Source organism: Gallus gallus, chromosome 13 (assembly GCF_016699485.2).
Source record: "Gallus gallus isolate bGalGal1 chromosome 13, bGalGal1.mat.broiler.GRCg7b, whole genome shotgun sequence".
Taxonomy (NCBI): domain Eukaryota; kingdom Metazoa; phylum Chordata; class Aves; order Galliformes; family Phasianidae; genus Gallus; species Gallus gallus.
The window spans coordinates 4,517,983-4,535,805 of NC_052544.1; the positions used below are offsets into that span (position 1 = coordinate 4,517,983).

Sequence of the window (17,823 nt, forward strand, 5' to 3'; positions counted from 1 at the left end):
TAATTGCATGGATTCCAACATACAGCACCATACTGCATGGTTTTGGACTACAGACTCCAAGCATTTCATCTGTCCCAAAGGAAAATCAAAAAGAAGTGCTGAAAAAAAGAATTTTTCAAGAAGCATTCTGGGGTAGTTCAGAATGGAAAAAGCTTTGACAACATACACTCTGTGCTTCCCACAGTATAATCAAGTGACAAAAATTAATGGATATATGAATATTAAAGCAAATGCACCTCACATTATTATTAGAGATTGAATGTATGGGATTCAAATATGCACAAATATAAAGGATTGAAATAAGTGTGCAGCACACACAGATGCAAGAAGGTAACATATGTACAACAAATTAAAATACAGGAACAACACGCTCGGAGTTATGTGTTTGTGCATGCTGAGTTGTTTTGGCAGATCAGGATAGAAGATGAATGTTTCAATACATAGAATGTATTTTATAAACATATCTAATTCTAAAGTCCTAGGCATCCACCCTGCATCTTTTATATAAGCCTCATGAATAATATCATTCCGTTTCCCAGTTTTATATGTACCAAATACACAAGTAACTAATAAAAGCTAAAGAAATAAGAATGGTTTCAGATGAACATTTTTTCTGTTACTTTTTTTCCTGCTTATGTGGTGAAGAACAATCCTCCACATGTAGCCAGATACCATCATATTTAAATACATCTGAAAAGCTGATTTTGATCTATCTGCTAGGGGAGTCGTCTTCACCATTTCACCTCTAACAAATGCTCAGAGCATTTAATCCTTATTTAGGAGAAATGTTAACGTGCAAGGACTCGTTTAAGCAACGCTTGCTTTATACTAAAAATATTTACTATCAGGCAACTGATAGCTCTGCTTCCCCCGTAGCCTCACTGGTACGGACCTTAACTCTGAACTAAGCCTTTCTGCTTACAAATGGAGCATTTCTTTTCCATTTTTCTGTTGGTTCCGTTTCTCTTCCTCAGAAGCACCAACTGGGCTTTGAACTTTGTTGCCCTGCACCTACATTTGGCACGACTGTTAAAATGCTGAGATAAGCCCAATATAACCAAAAACATCCTGCCTGTTTGCTGGGACCCTTCTCCAGGGATGAGAAGCACAATAACTGAGTGACCTGGAGACGCAGCCAAGAAATGCAGAAATCACTGCACATCAGCTGCAAAAGAAGTGTATGAACACTGGGCTAACCTGCAGCTACTTCAGTCACTGGTCTGTGTTAGGTGAGAAGGTGCAAAACCATATATTGTCATGATGTTTGCATCAGACAAAAAGCAAAGCAAAACAAAACAAAACAACAACAGGAAAAAGAGGGCTTAACACTATTAAAAATCAAAATCAACTAGGAATTCCAATAACACAAGTAAAAGAAAATCTTAGATCTGTACACTGAACACCTACAGGACAATTTCTGGAGTTTTGTGCAATTTGCTCCTTTGCAGTGCTGAAAATATCGTGTCCTCACAGCTCACATGAGCAGCATCTCAGTATGCAATAAATGTATATCAAGGAAATTGTACTTTTCTGTCTTCTGTTCATATTATTAATTATCTTAGAAAAGCTGAAGAGAAAATTACCACAGTGTGAGTTTGTTCCGAAGGCGATTTACCATCAGAGTACAAATGAAACAGTAACTTATGTTACTGTTCTCGGCCTGTTTCCAGGAATTTCAATTGGGTGTAGTACCTTTTTTTCATGTCTTACTCATAGTTGAAGTATTACCCACTATAAGGGTTGCAGAACATTAGAAACATATATCAATTAGGCTTTACTTTACACAACAATCATTTGTTCAGAGCTGTGGAACCAAGCAGTAAGCAGCAGCTTTGTCACTCTGCACAGCAACGTTTAGCAGCTCAGAGCAGAAAGCGAGAGGCGGTGTCCTCACTCACACTGCAGAGGACTTGGGCAGTGCTCCACTATATCATCCATGATTAGCTAACAAAAGAACACCTTACGACACCAAAACATTAGCTGAAGGTCTCTGAGGACCTTCAAATCCATCAAACCTGAGGATGGATGCAGCTTGACGCTATTGACTTTACGAGATCTCTACAGGTCTTAATCAAGCAAAGTGAACTTTGGAATGGCTTTAGGTTTCAAAGTAAATACATACACGGGAATATGTTTAATCAGGCATAGTGCCTATCCGATTTACTGTAATAACTCCTGTAAGTGGTTAGGAACCTTTCCCAAAAATCCTTCTTAAGCTGGATTTCACTGACTGGAAAAACTACTGTGCACCTTAATGACACAGGACTGCCTTTCTCATCAATGCTCAACACAGAAAGCTGGAAACATTTTAGTGCATTTTCCAGCACCTACCTGCTTTTCATTCTGAATAAAACAATGTACTCAATTTTCTTATTTCCTAGCAGGGAATGGAATCACTTCGTTCAAGTTGGGACCCAGCAGCGGTAGCCCTGTGAAACATACCTATCACAGACCTGATTTGTAGTCACAGGGCCACAAAAACAGGAGCAACACTGAAAAGAGCCAACTTCATTCTTTTTGATTTGCTGTTACTTGTTCACATTTGAATGACATCTTTCCTCACATTTTATAACATCTCTATCCAAAGCACCAAAATATAGAAAAAAATTATTAAAGCCTAGGGGCATATTTTATGCAAACAACTTTTAAAGAGGCTTCTATTTAATCTCAATAGGAACATTTGGTCTAAAAAATCAGATACTTTGTGTACATCTTGCTAGAATATCTCAAAAATGCAGCGCTTTACTTAAACAGATGCAGCCTCAAATAGAGACAAATATTTAAAATTACCTCATTTTTTTTTTGGAATAAGTATTTCCCTTCCCAAAGCATCTTAACCTTAAAACTTCCCATGCACTAATAAGAATTTCAAGGCAACTAGAAATATAAATACTGGTGATGAAAGACAGACTCAAATAACAAATGCCTTGTGCACAACAGATTGTAAGATGAAAAGGAAAAGGGAAACCATCAGGTTTAATGAGGACTGCCTCTACTTCATTTTAGTAAAATTTTTTGAAGCAGATAAGTCTGGACTCAATTTGGTATTTCAAATGTAATCCAGTCTTCTGATACAAGATATGAACTATTACTTGAAATTAAGGGTGAGCTTGATCAATTTTAATTCAGCTTTTTCTTCAGCATGTAAACAAACAAAGCAATTACAAAATTATTTAACAACGGATTCCAATGAGAAATCATAGAACCGATCATCTCTATGGGCCCCTATGGATTTGAATTAAGGAGAGCTGCAACTCCAAACTGATTACTCTTCAGCATAGATTTTGCTAGGGTTCTTATTTCCCCTTCAGCCTTATAGCTACACATACAATAGCATAACAGCATATATCTTCTCTTGGCTTCTGGCTCATAACCATCTCTCTAGAGGAGTAATTCAGAAGTAATGCAGTGCAATTGAAACAAGATTAATATTTTCTCTGGTACAGCAATCACCTACTATTTCCTTTAAGCAAACATTGCCCTCTCAACCTTCACAAAGTGACCTTGACTCTGACAAACCATTCTCTAAATATGGAAGGCTTTCTTCATTCTAAATCCATATTTCTGACTTTGGACAAAAAAAAAAAAAAAAAAAAAAAAAAGGCTCAGACATGTACAGGATACAATGATTGGCTTTATGATAAGCAATCAACTAATAACGATCTCAGAGAGATGGCAACAAAATATTATTTTATCCCTGGTATCCAAATAAGCCAACAAGAAGATGCACTGTGTCTAAAAACTTGTGTCACTGTACTTTCCTGCCCCCAGACTCAGCTATCAATTAACTATGCTGCAACCTCCAGTTCATATTCCTAACCAACTCCCATGCAATGATTTTCTGCCTTACGTCTAAGGCATTTTTTCCATTTTTTTGAAAGAAGAGAAAGCAAATTATCCTTATTTTTCCTGCACTGTTAGCAGAGTCCTCAAATACAGATACGTGTGTCAGAAATACAATTATGAGGATCTGTTAAAATGTGAACATATTTTGCTTTCTCCTTTCAGCTGCAAATAAAGACCCACAGCTTCTTGCTTTCACTAATGCTTTTCTTGTTCAAAAACAAGTACGTCTGTAATTTAAAAATAAAATAGGGAACAGAGAGGGAGACATGCAACCACTTTCTCTCTGACTGCCTAATTTTAGGCATACTGTCTTCTGTCATTAAACAATATGCTACAATGCCAATTCTTTTATTAATTTCAGTGAGAAGGAATCTGTAACCCAACATAGGTATATTTTACTTTGCTTTATTAAATGGAAAACATAGAAGTCAGATTAGTTAATATTTAAAACGTGCTGAAAAGTTGATGGCAACACACTACATGAGGAATGGAGTTCTACTTTCTGATATTCCCAGAGGTTAAAACAGAAAGTCAGTTCTCTCATCTGTACTAATGTCTCTTTGGCTTTAGGAGGATCAGCATCTTCTGTGACATTTAGTTTTTTGTGTTTGTGCATGCTGAACTTACAAAAATAACTTCAGTGCTATTCTTGAGGGACTCACTCCACAAACAGCCCAGCAATCAGTTTTGATTCCTAACAGTTGGAAAATCACAGTATTTGTAGTGGTACTGCTTTTACGACCAATAAATCGCTGCATAGTAGGGACCCATGCTATCCCTAAATTGACCTTTTTTACTGTTTTGGTCTTTTGGATAATTGTTCTCTTAGCACTGTTTCCAAACTAAAATCAGAACTCAATATAATTTTCCAGTACAATATGGTTTACTTTTTAATAAACAACACTGGTGTTTAATCAGGATTACAACACGGTATCGATTTCTCAGATAACATATCAATTACCAATACTGGTTCCCCCCACAGCAGGGACTGCATCCTGAAGCACTTTGGTTCTTCAGCTCGGATGTTCAACTCTCCGAAAAAACTGTTTGGAGGCAAATTAAAACATCCACTGTCTGGATGCACCATGAATCTTACCCACTTGTCACATTCATGAATAACTTAATTCTTTCAACTTCTACCTAAAAAATCTCATCTGCATAATTAATCGGAACGAAGGCTTTAATCATTACTTCACGTGGATTCTGGTAAAAATATATTAAAATGTTAAAAGTGTCTATAATTTTCAATTAGATGAAAGATGAACTATCAGGTTATGTGGCTCTCAGCCTACACCAGTCACCCAAAAACAGAGGAAGAAATACTTAAACCTTTCCCTGCAGCTATTTTGCATGGTATCTTTAAAACATTTTGAAAGCCTGTCACAGTCTATTGATGCAGAGTTGATCCACCTGCTCTGCACTGGACTGTTAAAAACTGAATAGCAACTAAAAATACAATGGGACTAGGAAAAGCAGTTTGACATTGATTGGCCACTTCCATATTATGGCTCCCTATCTAAAATGTGCAGCCCTTTAAAGGCATCCTCTAACAGATAAAATGTTAATTAGTTGGGTAGCACTTAGATGCCATTATGCAATGAGAGAGAATGAGAGTCTGAGAGAATGAAGAACCTGCTTTACACTTGAATGTCCAGAATTCACTGCATGGCTCCCAATAACCAATGAGACAACAGAAGAATGAATCCTAGATGTCAGACATTGGTCACGGGTCACAGAGTGGGCAGATTACGGTAAGGCAAAAGTTAAAGTTTTTTAAGAATTAGAGGGAGAACAGCAGACAGATATAAATCCACCTACATTTTATTAGGGATAACGTTACAATCCATGTCACACTGAAGTATTTGTGGAAGCAAAGGTGCTGCTTTTCCATGGGAAGTGCTTAACTGTTTAAGAGAAGTACTTGCTTGGACTGAATTACCGAAATCTACTATGTAGCAGCCATTGCTGTGGGTCAGCCCCAGGATCTGAAAATCTTCAAGGAAATAGTTGGACAGTGGATCCTGTTATTGACTGAAGAGAGAACCAGGATAAATATAGTAACCTTAATTTCTCATGTTCCATTTTTCCTGGGGTTTTAGTAACATGGTGTTGAACTCCTGCTAGAATAAGGGCTAATTAGCTACCAGTGTTGCTCTGTCACAGCGTGGATGTGTTTTGAATACCACTGACAGAAGGGTATCGACAGTTATATGTCAGTCAATACTGTATCACTGAAAACTCTACAGTAATATGTGCAGAAATTGTAGAAACCCAAACTCATAATTACGATTTGATGGCAGCTAGAAGTCAAATAATAATGACCTTAGCACTACCCCAACTATTTCCATTTGCAACATCCAGGTGTGAACACTGACCACCAACCTCAGACACAAACACTTTCAAGAATGCTTAAGTTTGGATTTCTATCTTTCAGTTTGGTTACATACATAATTGTGTTTTCTTTGGGAAGTGAAATACACTGCCTCACATGATCATTTCTTTTTGACATAAATCACTGCCTCTGTTTATGTGTCTCGAAAAAATATATCTAAAATGCAACAGACTCAGGCTACCTTCCAGAAGGTGAGCTTATCCTAATAAGAATTTCATAAGCAGGTCAGAATAGTGATAAAGAATGAGCGAAAAGAGCTGAATACCCTTGTAAAAACCTCACTGAGTACGAATGGCTCAGGACACAGAGTGCCTCACAGCCAGCACATGCACAAGTCCCCCTGTGCAGTTCTTAAGATTGTTTAAAAAAATGTTCTTAGCAAATGCTTCTACTGAAAGCACTGCAAGAAGGATGCATCAATATGCAGCATCAGTTTCTACTTTATCCTCAACGAGTAGTTATACTGCACAAAACAGCTGATGACAGTTTAAAGAAAAAGCTTTCAATAGCTCATTTTTTCCCCAAAGCCCTCAACAGATCACACAGCAAAATCCTGAACTGACACTTCAGAGATGCTTTTTCCTTCCTGACACCAGTATGTTTAATACAATATTAAACTAAAATTATTAACTGGAGAAATTCTGTAGCATCAAATACCTTGGGAAGACAAACCTAACTTCTCCTGGCATCTTCCTGTTAATGCGATGCTAAGGTAGGAATCAGAAACAAAATTCTCAAGAAGCTGAAAATGTAAAAGCTTATGTCTGAATGGTTATTCCACAGAGGTTACAGAAGGCAGATGAAACACATTTGTCCTTAACTGCATCTTCAAGTATAAAAGATTATGTGAAACAGATACTAAAAATACAATAATTATATCTTGAGAATGTACAAGCAAGAATAAACATCATTATGGAAAAGATATCTTTAATAGGAACGTGAACAGCAGTCCTCAAAAGAATGGACAGACATTGTTCTCCTTCGTATTTGTTTCTTAGTAAATATTATACCTGTGTATATACATCCATATTTCTCAAGACCTGGCACTACTATTCTATCTCTATCTCGCTGACCTCTCACAAGCATTCCCGTGTCTTTGTTGTTTTGTATCCAGCAATACCATGTTATTCACTCACTCGCTGAAGCTGTGCTTGACACCGCAGGGTACAAAATAACACAGAAAACATTATCTCTGGAACAAGAAAAGATTGCCTGATGCTGTGAATACGTCTATGAACAGCAAAATCAGCTTTGCCCTTTGAAAAGTTAGATCAGCAGCTTGATTGATTGCCCTCCCTACCTTTTTGTAGTCTTTTAAGAGTTCAAGAATTGGCTAGAAAATCAGTATAGCTCATGTAGAAGCCTCTCCAAAAGGAGAAAGAAATGCGATTTCAGTTTTGAAAACTATTCACCGAGATCTGCTGGGTGCATCTTTGAAGTACCAGACAAAATGCAGGAAGCCTTGCTGAAAACACACTCATTACAGTTTTCGGGCTAGAAAGGGGAGAAGTAAGGTCATGTTCTGCATATATCCTATATAAAGGGAAAGAAAAAAGCTGCTCAAATGTTCTGTCACTGCACTGTGGCATATTTCAATCATTTATAGGAAGCTCTCAGCAAAGAATGCTAACAGGAAACTTCTTCCTGGTGAATAATCTTGTCTCCTGGACAAAAAAAGATCCCTATTTGCCCTGTGTAAATCCTGCAAATGAAAATGAATTTGGTTTCTAAACTCTTTAAAAGTCAAACCACTCACTGTATGCAAATCTCTACATAGCTGATTATACGTATCTGGAAGGAAATAGTCTATGCCGCTGGCTATGAAAAAGTAAGAGGATACACATGGTAGTTCTGGATATTTTAGTGCTACATAAATTGCACAAAAAGTTCACTCAGGCCTGACAGACAGAAGTAGCAAAGCAGAGTTAAGTTACTGGGATAGGACTTTAGAAAGTAACAAATCAGAAAAGAAAACATGATGAGCTCTCAAATAAGAGCTGTTATTTACAGAGCATGTAATTTGGGGACTACCATCAAGAGACATTATTCACAAGTTTTGGAGGTGAGATAAAAGATGACATTTACAAAAACGACAGCAAGTATAGTTGGAAATTACAGAAAGCATCACCCTTCCCAGGAACAAACTTCTAACTGATTATTTATAGGGCAGCTGCACCTTTCCTGAAGCACAGTGATGTTGGACTACAATACCACCTAACTCATTCGTTCGTTTTGGGCTATAATGTACTGTGATATGCTGTGACACAGGTGAACATGACTCTCTAAATATCACGAGTCTGACCTACAAGTCTATGTAGCACTATGTTATACACGTTTATGACCATGAATGGATCAGAAGCATCAGCTAGAGCTACAGCTGTGATACTTTTTTACTGCTACACCTTGCAGTAGTAAAATATATCGTTGTTACTATAAGAATATGAATCTCTCTGCTTTCTGAAGTGGATAATTCCTTTGGAGGAAATAGGTGTGAAAGTCCATACAAAGATTTTAAAAGAATAACAATATTAAGTACCACCATGAAACCTAAGTAAAAAGTACTGTTTTCAAGTCAAAGTACAAAAAAAGTCACTTCATTAGTGGAACATCCCCCTCTCACATTGAGTCTCCCTATACTTGCATGACAAATTTAAATGCAAATTACGTGCAGAGAACAACAGAAATCATTGAGAATATCTGAGATTAATTCATGCGGTATCTGTGACTGTTCTGTTTTGCTGAAAGATGCATGGGAGGAACCCATCCTATGATACTCCAAATGAAATCGTGACACCACATTCCTAAAGACTGCATCAAAGACAGGGTCATTAAGAAACCAGGTGTGAAGACAACAGGAGGGCTGTATTGCACAGGTGATGAACCTGAATTCATATATACAGAAACAGTTACTGCCTCTATCTTTACCGGTCATGTCATCATACATATTACCAACACACTTTTGTATCACCCACCATGAAAGGTGGTCACGCCCCAAATACGCTATTCATTTTTCAAATAAAGTGAAAAAAATATGCTCCTCCTCACTCTATGGAGCATGCAATCTAAATCTCTCTCGTCTTTGTTAGAGCTTTTTAAACCTTTATAAGTTATAAAGTGGTATAGATAAATTTTAAGTTAGAACCGCATTGAAATCTAATACATCTAACTCCTAAATTGCTCTTTGTCATATCCGATGGCTTTCTACTGCCTCCTCCCACACACTTTCCATCTCTTCTGAAAATTGCTTCATCTTTGAATCATTACCATTATAATTACTAGAAAATTCAGGAAAAGAAAAAAATCTTTGACACACGGAGTATTATCATGGGACGAAAATATCCTGCTGTAACCAAAGATAACACTCCATTATTAATTTCTCTATCAATTATTTACTTCATGATAAGGTAAAAGTCTAAATGCTATTACCTTATATGTGGTACTCCTCTGTGCCTCCAAAATAATGTAAACATGTCTAAAAGCTAGAAAGTGCATGGCTATCCCAAAACACCTGGGGAAACATTTTTTTGCCTTTGTACAACAGAGAGGGGATGCCATCCATCCAGTATTCAGTTTGGTGAGTCTTGGTACTCCAAAGGGAGGGGATTTTAAGTATTTGCCCCCTTGGGGTAAATTTTCTCCTTGTTTAGAAGTTTTAGAATGTCTCACTATATAAATTGTCAGCCTACTATTCTGCAAATAAAGAACACAAATATTAGCCACCTTGGCTGGATAAATGATTGAAATCTACTTTTACAAGTTCTCAGAGGGGACGAAAGTACACATTTTAACTTGGACCATTAAGAAATAAGTTATTTCAAAGGAACGCTTCCTTATAAACTCCAATATGGCATCTTACACTGTCATTTAAATCACACTGGAAGGGAACTCATATAGTCCAGTGATTTTCTGGTTGGCTTTCTGTCCCATGGCAGGATGGATTACCTCCATGCTATTTTTGATACACATCTGTCTAAATTGTTGTTAAAAGTTCCACTGATGCAATTCCACAACTTGCTTAGTTTTTCATTTTCTGTAACAATATTTTCCTAGTACCTAACCCAAATCTCCCAATCAGTACCTTAAACTTCTTATCAATCATCCCAGACACAGTCAGCTTTCTTTACCCTGCACATTTTCATGAATCTGAAGGTTTTATGTTACTTCTCACCACGTAGTTTACAGAATCCCAGTTCCTTCAAATCCTTCTTTATTCAAGGCCCTGAAAATCTACAAGATAAGATACAGTATTAACACAGATCTCTGAATTTTTTATTGGCTAAGGAACAATTGCTGCCATTGACACCGTCAGTGTAGAAGCCAAGAACTCAGTGGAGGAAAGAGAGTGGCAGATCTTCACCTCCAGAGTTAGATCCTGAAAAACAGTACCAAGGCCAGGAAGCAGAATCCGCAGAGACGCACCCATTACCAGAGCTAGCGTTTAGGCTAGCCTTGTGTTTTGCCTTCAGGTAGGCACCGGAAGTTCAGCTTCTAGGGCTGACAAAGGGGCCACAGCTTGTTTGCATTGAAAATAGAAAACCAGAAAAGATAAGAATTGTCTTGATTTTAACTTGCAGCAGAGTATCTGTACTATCAAGTATCCTTTACTCACATCTTCCCTCAACTTTCTGTCTGAAAGCAGGAGTGCTTACTTTACACCTACCGCAAGACGTGAGGAGGAGAGAGAGGCTTTGGGAACATGGCAGGCTGCCACGATAAAATCTCCTGTACTGACTTCCTATGAGAGAGCTCACCTTGTAAGATAAAACATGTTTGCAGTCTTTTAGATGTTACTTACAAACATACAGGATGAAATCCTGGTTTCTCTGGTCTCACAGTAAGATTTTTACGAATCACTTAATAGCAGTTGTATTTCATGCTGCAGGATATGAATTACAGATAGAATTACACTTTCAAATGATATTTTTTGTCTGTTTCTTAAGATGTCTTCACATATCACATCGTTCTCTGTCTGCAGCTCTGACAGTGTACATAGAGAACACCCTCACAGTAGATTAAAAACAATAGTTTTACACATTCAGGTATTATTTTCAGTGAAAGTAACAGAACAGTTTCATAACAGCATGCTTTAGCAACAAGCAGATGCTTCCAGGAGAAGATAAATCCTTCATCTTAAAATTCTGGCATGAAATTGGTTCAAGATTTAGCAACTGCTGTATCTTAGTCTTTTGCTTTGTTATTGGTTTTCCAATAATCTTTTCCTCATCTAGATTAGATACCTCTATTATATAGTTATAACTTCCTCCATAATTGCAATCACTGAATAGTAATCAGTTAATAAAGATATCCTGACAGGTCTATTTTTGCACTGGGAAAAGATTCATTTTCTTTATCATCACTCCAGTAAGCAATTTTTCTTCCTACCTGAAGTAGCCAAGTGAAATGTAGTGTCTAGAGTACAGTTCTGCTCTGCTACAGCCAGCTCTTCAGTAAGACCAGGCACCAATCCTTTCATTTTTACATTATTTGGATATGGATTCTTCAAAATCTGTGTGACACGGAATTTGTGCAGACTGATTTTTATATATAGCTCCATTGATACACATAGGTGAAGGCTGCCTTGCACAGCTTGTTACCATGAGCTGATAGGGGCACTCCTGAGACTTTGCAGAGTTTTCTTCCTATAATGCAGCTAATGCAGAGACAAACCGCATTCTTGTTTAAAGCTCATGAGAGGGTAATATGAGCTTACACACTCAATGCCGAAAAGCCAAAGCATACACATTTAGCCCACTGTCTTTAAAGGACTGATCGTAAATTAGAACAAAATAACCTGATAAACATGGACACCTGCAGGTTGCTATAATGATTTCTTTTCCACTGTGATGGGAATAAAGAATGAGAAACTGCTGAAGAAACACAGAGAATAAAACAAAGTTTGGTTTACACATAGAAACCTCTTTTTCCTCACAAAGTAGATTGATTCATCCTAAGCAGACTTGGCTTAAGCCACTAAAATGAAAGCAAGCTTTTCCCCTGACTTGAAAGGATTTCGGACTGGGTCCAGCAATAAGTGGACATTCAGAGCAAATAAACTCTCCTGTGGGAATCCCAGTTTTCCACTTGAAAACCGTGTAGGGAGTTTGTATTGTGAAGCTCCTGAAGACCAAACACAGCTATTAAAAAATTGAAACTGTGTAGAGGGAAGAGAAAAAGATTCAGCCTTTGCTCATATGCCTGCTGAGTCTGGTCTGGTTTGCTTGCTCTTCAGACAGACCTGTGGGGTTTGCAAGGTACCTTCCAGACAGGACTAAGAGAATGGCTCTGAACTAAAAAACCAACAAAAACATACATCACATGAACATTCCTGAATATAATTGTTCAAGGCAGACATTTCCTAGCTAGTAAACCTGATCTCAACCTTTCAATCGAAAGCTTAACCCATAAAGGGAGTGCACTAAGTTAGAATGAGCTCCTGTAAAATTTAAGTACATTTTAGCTCTGCACACAAATGTTTGAAGTACGCTGAACAACTCATTCTTGGTTCCAAGGACCAATCCATTCTCTAAGGACCAACCATACAGTGGTAACTTCTAGTGTTGCCTGTACAATCACTGACAAAGCTTAGTTTTATCACCCTTACCCTCCGCGCTCTCTCTTTTTCAGCCCCATATAACGAGCCTCTGTGTTAAAAGCAAACCAGAGGAAACAATCTGCTGGGATAAAGCTGTGATGCATCCCTGAGCTGACTTCCATTCCCGGCATCATGCTTTGGTGCTTTTGTCAATGGTCTGACTGTCAGGGAATGTCTCATTAATACAGCCTCGTCACAACAACATCTATCTGTCCACATACAGCACAAAGCTTATGACTGCACAAATTTAAACGTATGATAACTGGAAGGGCAAACCTGTACAGATATATTTTTTGCCCTAAGTCTAATCTTTACTGCAGGCAGACCCACATTACATTTAAAAGAAATTTTTCTAATACATACCAAACAAAAAGAGCTTACACTTATTTACTTTAATCACTTCAACAGTATTGGCCTTTCTCTCAGAGGAAGAATAATAGGGAAAATATTTGTTTCACAGCTCTGAAAATTAAACGAAAATCTCACTTCAGGATTCACTGGTCCAGCTTGTAATGGTCAGAATTCTTTTACGAGGTACAAGGCATCTTTTTGTGTGCACAGTAATGAAGACTTGAAATACACTAATTATCTCTAAACAGGCATGATCCTAAAAGGTTATAAAGCAAAATAAATAAATAAATAAATAAATAAAAATTGGGCAAAGAAGCAACTTTTAGAATAAGCAATTATTACACCACTTAATGCAGAAATATTTTTAAAGTAGGCATTCTGTAACCATCTGAGGAGTACTCAATATTAAAACAAAACGCCCAGATTAACCTAGCAGAGAAATGACACGATGGAAGTCAGAAAGCAGTTGTGAATAAACACTCTGCATTTTTGCTGGTGACAAAGTGTTCAATCACAACAACTTTGATTTAATCATACTGGCATAGTGCGGTGGAAGCATGCAGCACCACAACATCGAAGGATATGCCCTAAAAATATTATTTTTTTCCCCCAATAAGCATATTCTTTTACTTTCCAACTCATGTATGCATCTGAAATGGTTTGTATATTCAAGGAGAAATCAGAGGGGAATGAAAAAGAAAAACAGCTTGAGGGATGCAATAATCTCACCATACTTTTAATTAAAGAAATAGCAATTCACTTGTAATAGGACTGTCCCATTAGGGTCCCTTATTGCCATGAAAATCTCAATTGACCTACTCCTTTTCCCTGGTAAATTCATCACTTCAAGAAGATCTTGGCTCCTGACTCACCAGGTTTTTATTTAAGGTAAACCTCATCGTCCTCTAAAATTGAAACTCACACAGTTCCAGCCCGCATTTGGATACTCTTGCTCCATATGATTTTGCTCACAGTTCTCAAACAAGATATGACCACTTAGATTTTCCCTTCACTTAGATTTTTCAAGTACAGTACAGGGAAAATAACATTTTTTTCTTCCCCCCCCCTCCAGTAAATTTGATAATGTAGTCCAAATACCCAGCCTGACCGCTCACAGGGACAAAATAAAGAACATCATTTAGGAACAATTAATTCCTCTTCAAAATAAGATTTCAAGTGCTGTAATTGAAAGGAAAGCACACCATTACTTTGTGTAAGTATAACCTTTTTGAACTTCCCAGGCTGACACATCACAGCTGAGATGCAATCGTGTTAGTCACAGCACTCTGCATGATGCCAACACTGCGCTGAGCAACACACTATTAGGAAAGGGTACAGCAGCATGCTGCACTACTGACAAGGCCCTCCCATGCTGTGATTGTCTATATGCAAACACCATGCCCACTGTCACAGCACAACACAGGGAAATGCTAGGGAGCTATTTCTGTAGCACCAGGAGCACTTATTCCTCCACCACTTGACCCCTGCTCTGTGTGGAGATGGTGGTGGTGTGTTTCAGATGTGATGTATAATAGCAGGAAAGCACTGATGCATCAGACCAGGAAATTAAAAAAGATGCCATTCACACAAAGGAATGTTTAGTTAAGTTTGAAAAGCTTGGCTCAAAGGACACCGTGACGGACCATTTGTTACATCTCTACTTACTAATGTTCGCTTGCTGTGGATTTTTTTTTCCCCCAAACCAGCTTGTTATTTATTTTCAATGATTCTAAGAGCTCATCCGCATTTCTCCCAACGCATTTGGAGCCCAAGATAATATTGGAAAGCATCAGGGTCCTTAAAGGAACAGCCTATCACAGTACACCACAGTAACTATGTCTCTACGATTTATGAAAAGAAAGCAATATGTGCCTGTTTCGGTGCCTGTCGTTTGCCTACCAATGGTGCAGTGCTCCCCATTCCAGCCCTCTCTGCATTCACATTTCCCATCTTTACAAGTTCCGTGCTCTGTACACCGGGGATGACACACACGCTGGTCACACGCCACTCCTGTCCACCCTTCTTCACAGCGACACGCTCCGCCAATGCACACCCCATGGGTGCCACAGTCTACAGAGCACACTTCTAGGAGAAAAAAAGAATACAGGTTATAGCTGGCTTATGTCAGAGGCAACCTAAGGCAGCAGTTGAGCAGAACAGGCGCCCTTTTGCTGAAAGCAGGCCTGTTCGTGTGGGGATCAAAACCAGCATTAAGCATTTAACTTCGTAAAGTTAAGAAAATCATTACAAAACCCTGTTACAGTATTCTGGGCAGACCACTGTAGAGCTGTGTCCTCCGTTCCAATGCAGAGAATTTCCTCAGTGCCTTTCAGCATGGCAGAAGGGGGAACACAGATGTGCTTCACTCAAACCTGAGCCGGTGCTGATTTTAACGCACCTGTTTGTTAAGAACGAGACTGAAACTCACCTAAGACACATTCAGCAGAGAATGGGGACAATTCAGGGTCACAGAGACTCTCGGAGTGACTGGAAAAGATACTCGCAAGTGACAGATTTGGAATCCTATTGCTAATAATGGTGAGACACACAGTACCTTGCTCCTAAATTCTCTTGCTCTCTGCCAGCGGTTGAAGAAAAGCAGAGGGTCTTTTGCCTCATGCATCATCAAAGCAATTGACAGTTTAAATTCTCATTCATGAGTTTTGCTGGCTGCTGCTGATGCATGAAGCAGAAAAAAGCATATCTTGGTACTCGTTTCACTGGTGGGGTATTCTGAGTCATTAATTTTAAGAAATAACTGAATAAATGTGAAAGCTGTAAATATTATTTTGAGAGACAATTCTACCTCAAGAATCAGCTTACAATATAAATGCAAAATTCCAAGTATTTTTCCCACAAATAGAACATTTGCTGTCATGTCAAAACTGTTCTTTTTCTCCCCTTAGCTCCTTCTGTTAGAATAAACACTTTTACAATATTCAGTCAACTGCAGCATTGGAGAGGGTGAATTTTTCAGCTCACACTTCTGTTCTTGCTTTTTAGAGTGCCTTTTGCCCTAAAACTAATTGTTTAAATATTCCATGTAGAACTGAAGATTGAAAAATACCCCATTATTTATGGGACCTTGCTGTTTTGGGATATTTTTTGTAAATAGGTAGCATTGTGATGTGCCATAAAGCAAGCACCAAAAATAGAGTATTTTCAAATATTAGGGATGTATCTGTGAATCTCTGCAATGGAAGTTTGCAGTCAAAGTGAGGAAGGAGATATGAAGCAGTTAAGTAACTTTCTCAGTTCAGAAGAAAGTCAGTATCTGAAGGAAATATGGGCTCCTAACCCACACCCCCACCCCGAGCTGTCAGTCCCAAATTAGGGATGTCACATAAAATAATCTAAAATGTATGCATGCTTCTTTCCAACACAGTCCAGAACAGGACCAAGCCTGTTCCTAAGACAATTTTGTAAGTTATTTGCATTTCAAATTTGCCTCCGATATTAACATTTTGCCAGAATAGGAGCACTGATGCAAAATCACAAGAAATACTTTTCTTACCAACGGAGCAGTCGGGACCCATCCAGTTGGGATCGCAGCTACAGAGACCGGTGTCAGACAGGTATGTGCCATGCCCACTGCACTGGTCTGGGCACTGGGCTCTGGGAAGCTCACAGTTTATTCCACCCCAGCCTGGGCTGCAGAGACACTCTCCGTTCACACAGACCCCGTGATTGGAGCATGTTGGATCTAAGCAATCAACTACATAAGAAAACAGAAAGAATGCACACAAAGGTCAGTTCCCACAGTATAACGTATGGAAAAAAAGTAGATGGGTACTCTGAAGTTCTTAACAGAGTGGCAAAATAAAACAAATTGATATATTCTTCAAGTCATTTAAGTACGTGGTCTGAGAACAGAAAAGTGTGAAGTAATCAGTGTTCTGCATTAGGTCAATTTGAAATAGGGAGTGACTGAAAAATGAACACTTACTGCACGAACTCTGTGATGAAAAAGTACGAAGACTCACAATTAAAAGCTACATATACACAGTGAGAGTTCCATACGTAAGCCTTAACCTGGGGACATTACTTTTTAACCACACTCTGGTTCTGATGAGTTAAACAGTATTCCGAATTATAAAATAGATTAAAAAAACCAAACAAAACAAGTGAAATGCAATATCTTTATCAATACTGCTATTACTGCCATTCAAGTGCTGGACACCTGTGAGAATGACACTGATATCTCATTTAGGTACCCAGAAGTCAAATTATCTGGCTTTCAGCTTCTGTTAGACTCGTACACCAGGAACTCCATTCCTACTCCATTTGAGCAGTGAGGCTGACAAGTCCCAGTTACTTCAACCTATGTTCTAACCAGCAGACAATTCGTTAAGAAATAAACACAGATGTAGACACAGATTTCATCTCTTCTCCATCCGGAAACAACAGAAGAAGAAAGTAAAAAGAGTTACGATGGAAAGGCATCCATAAAATGTCTTTTGCCATTTCAGCCCTGATAAACAGAAGGAATGTTACGAGCTTTCTTTCAAATAAACTCTATCAGTAACATTACAGTATTCCAAATTTCCATCTCATATCATGAGTTTGTGTAAGTGTTCTGTGCTCTCCTGCAAACTGCAGCAGCGAGGCTTTACCAGCTGCCTTTTGCTGGGGAATTGAGGGC

At 38.3% G+C, this 17,823-nt stretch overlaps 1 protein-coding gene across 24 annotated transcripts in view; it reads right to left on the reverse strand.

The window, feature by feature from the left end:
* Window positions 1-17,823, reverse strand: part of TENM2 (teneurin transmembrane protein 2) — a 608,636-nt gene that overhangs the window by 58,206 nt on the left and 532,607 nt on the right. For 20 of the 24 annotated variants that reach the window (XM_046900248.1, XM_025154777.3, XM_040646802.2 and 17 more), the window contains 2 exon segments: window positions 16,696-16,896; window positions 15,054-15,266 (listed from right to left, as the gene is read on the reverse strand). In XM_046900248.1, coding sequence (XP_046756204.1) covers window positions 15,054-15,266; window positions 16,696-16,896 — 414 coding nt within the window. 24 annotated transcript variants of the gene reach the window in all.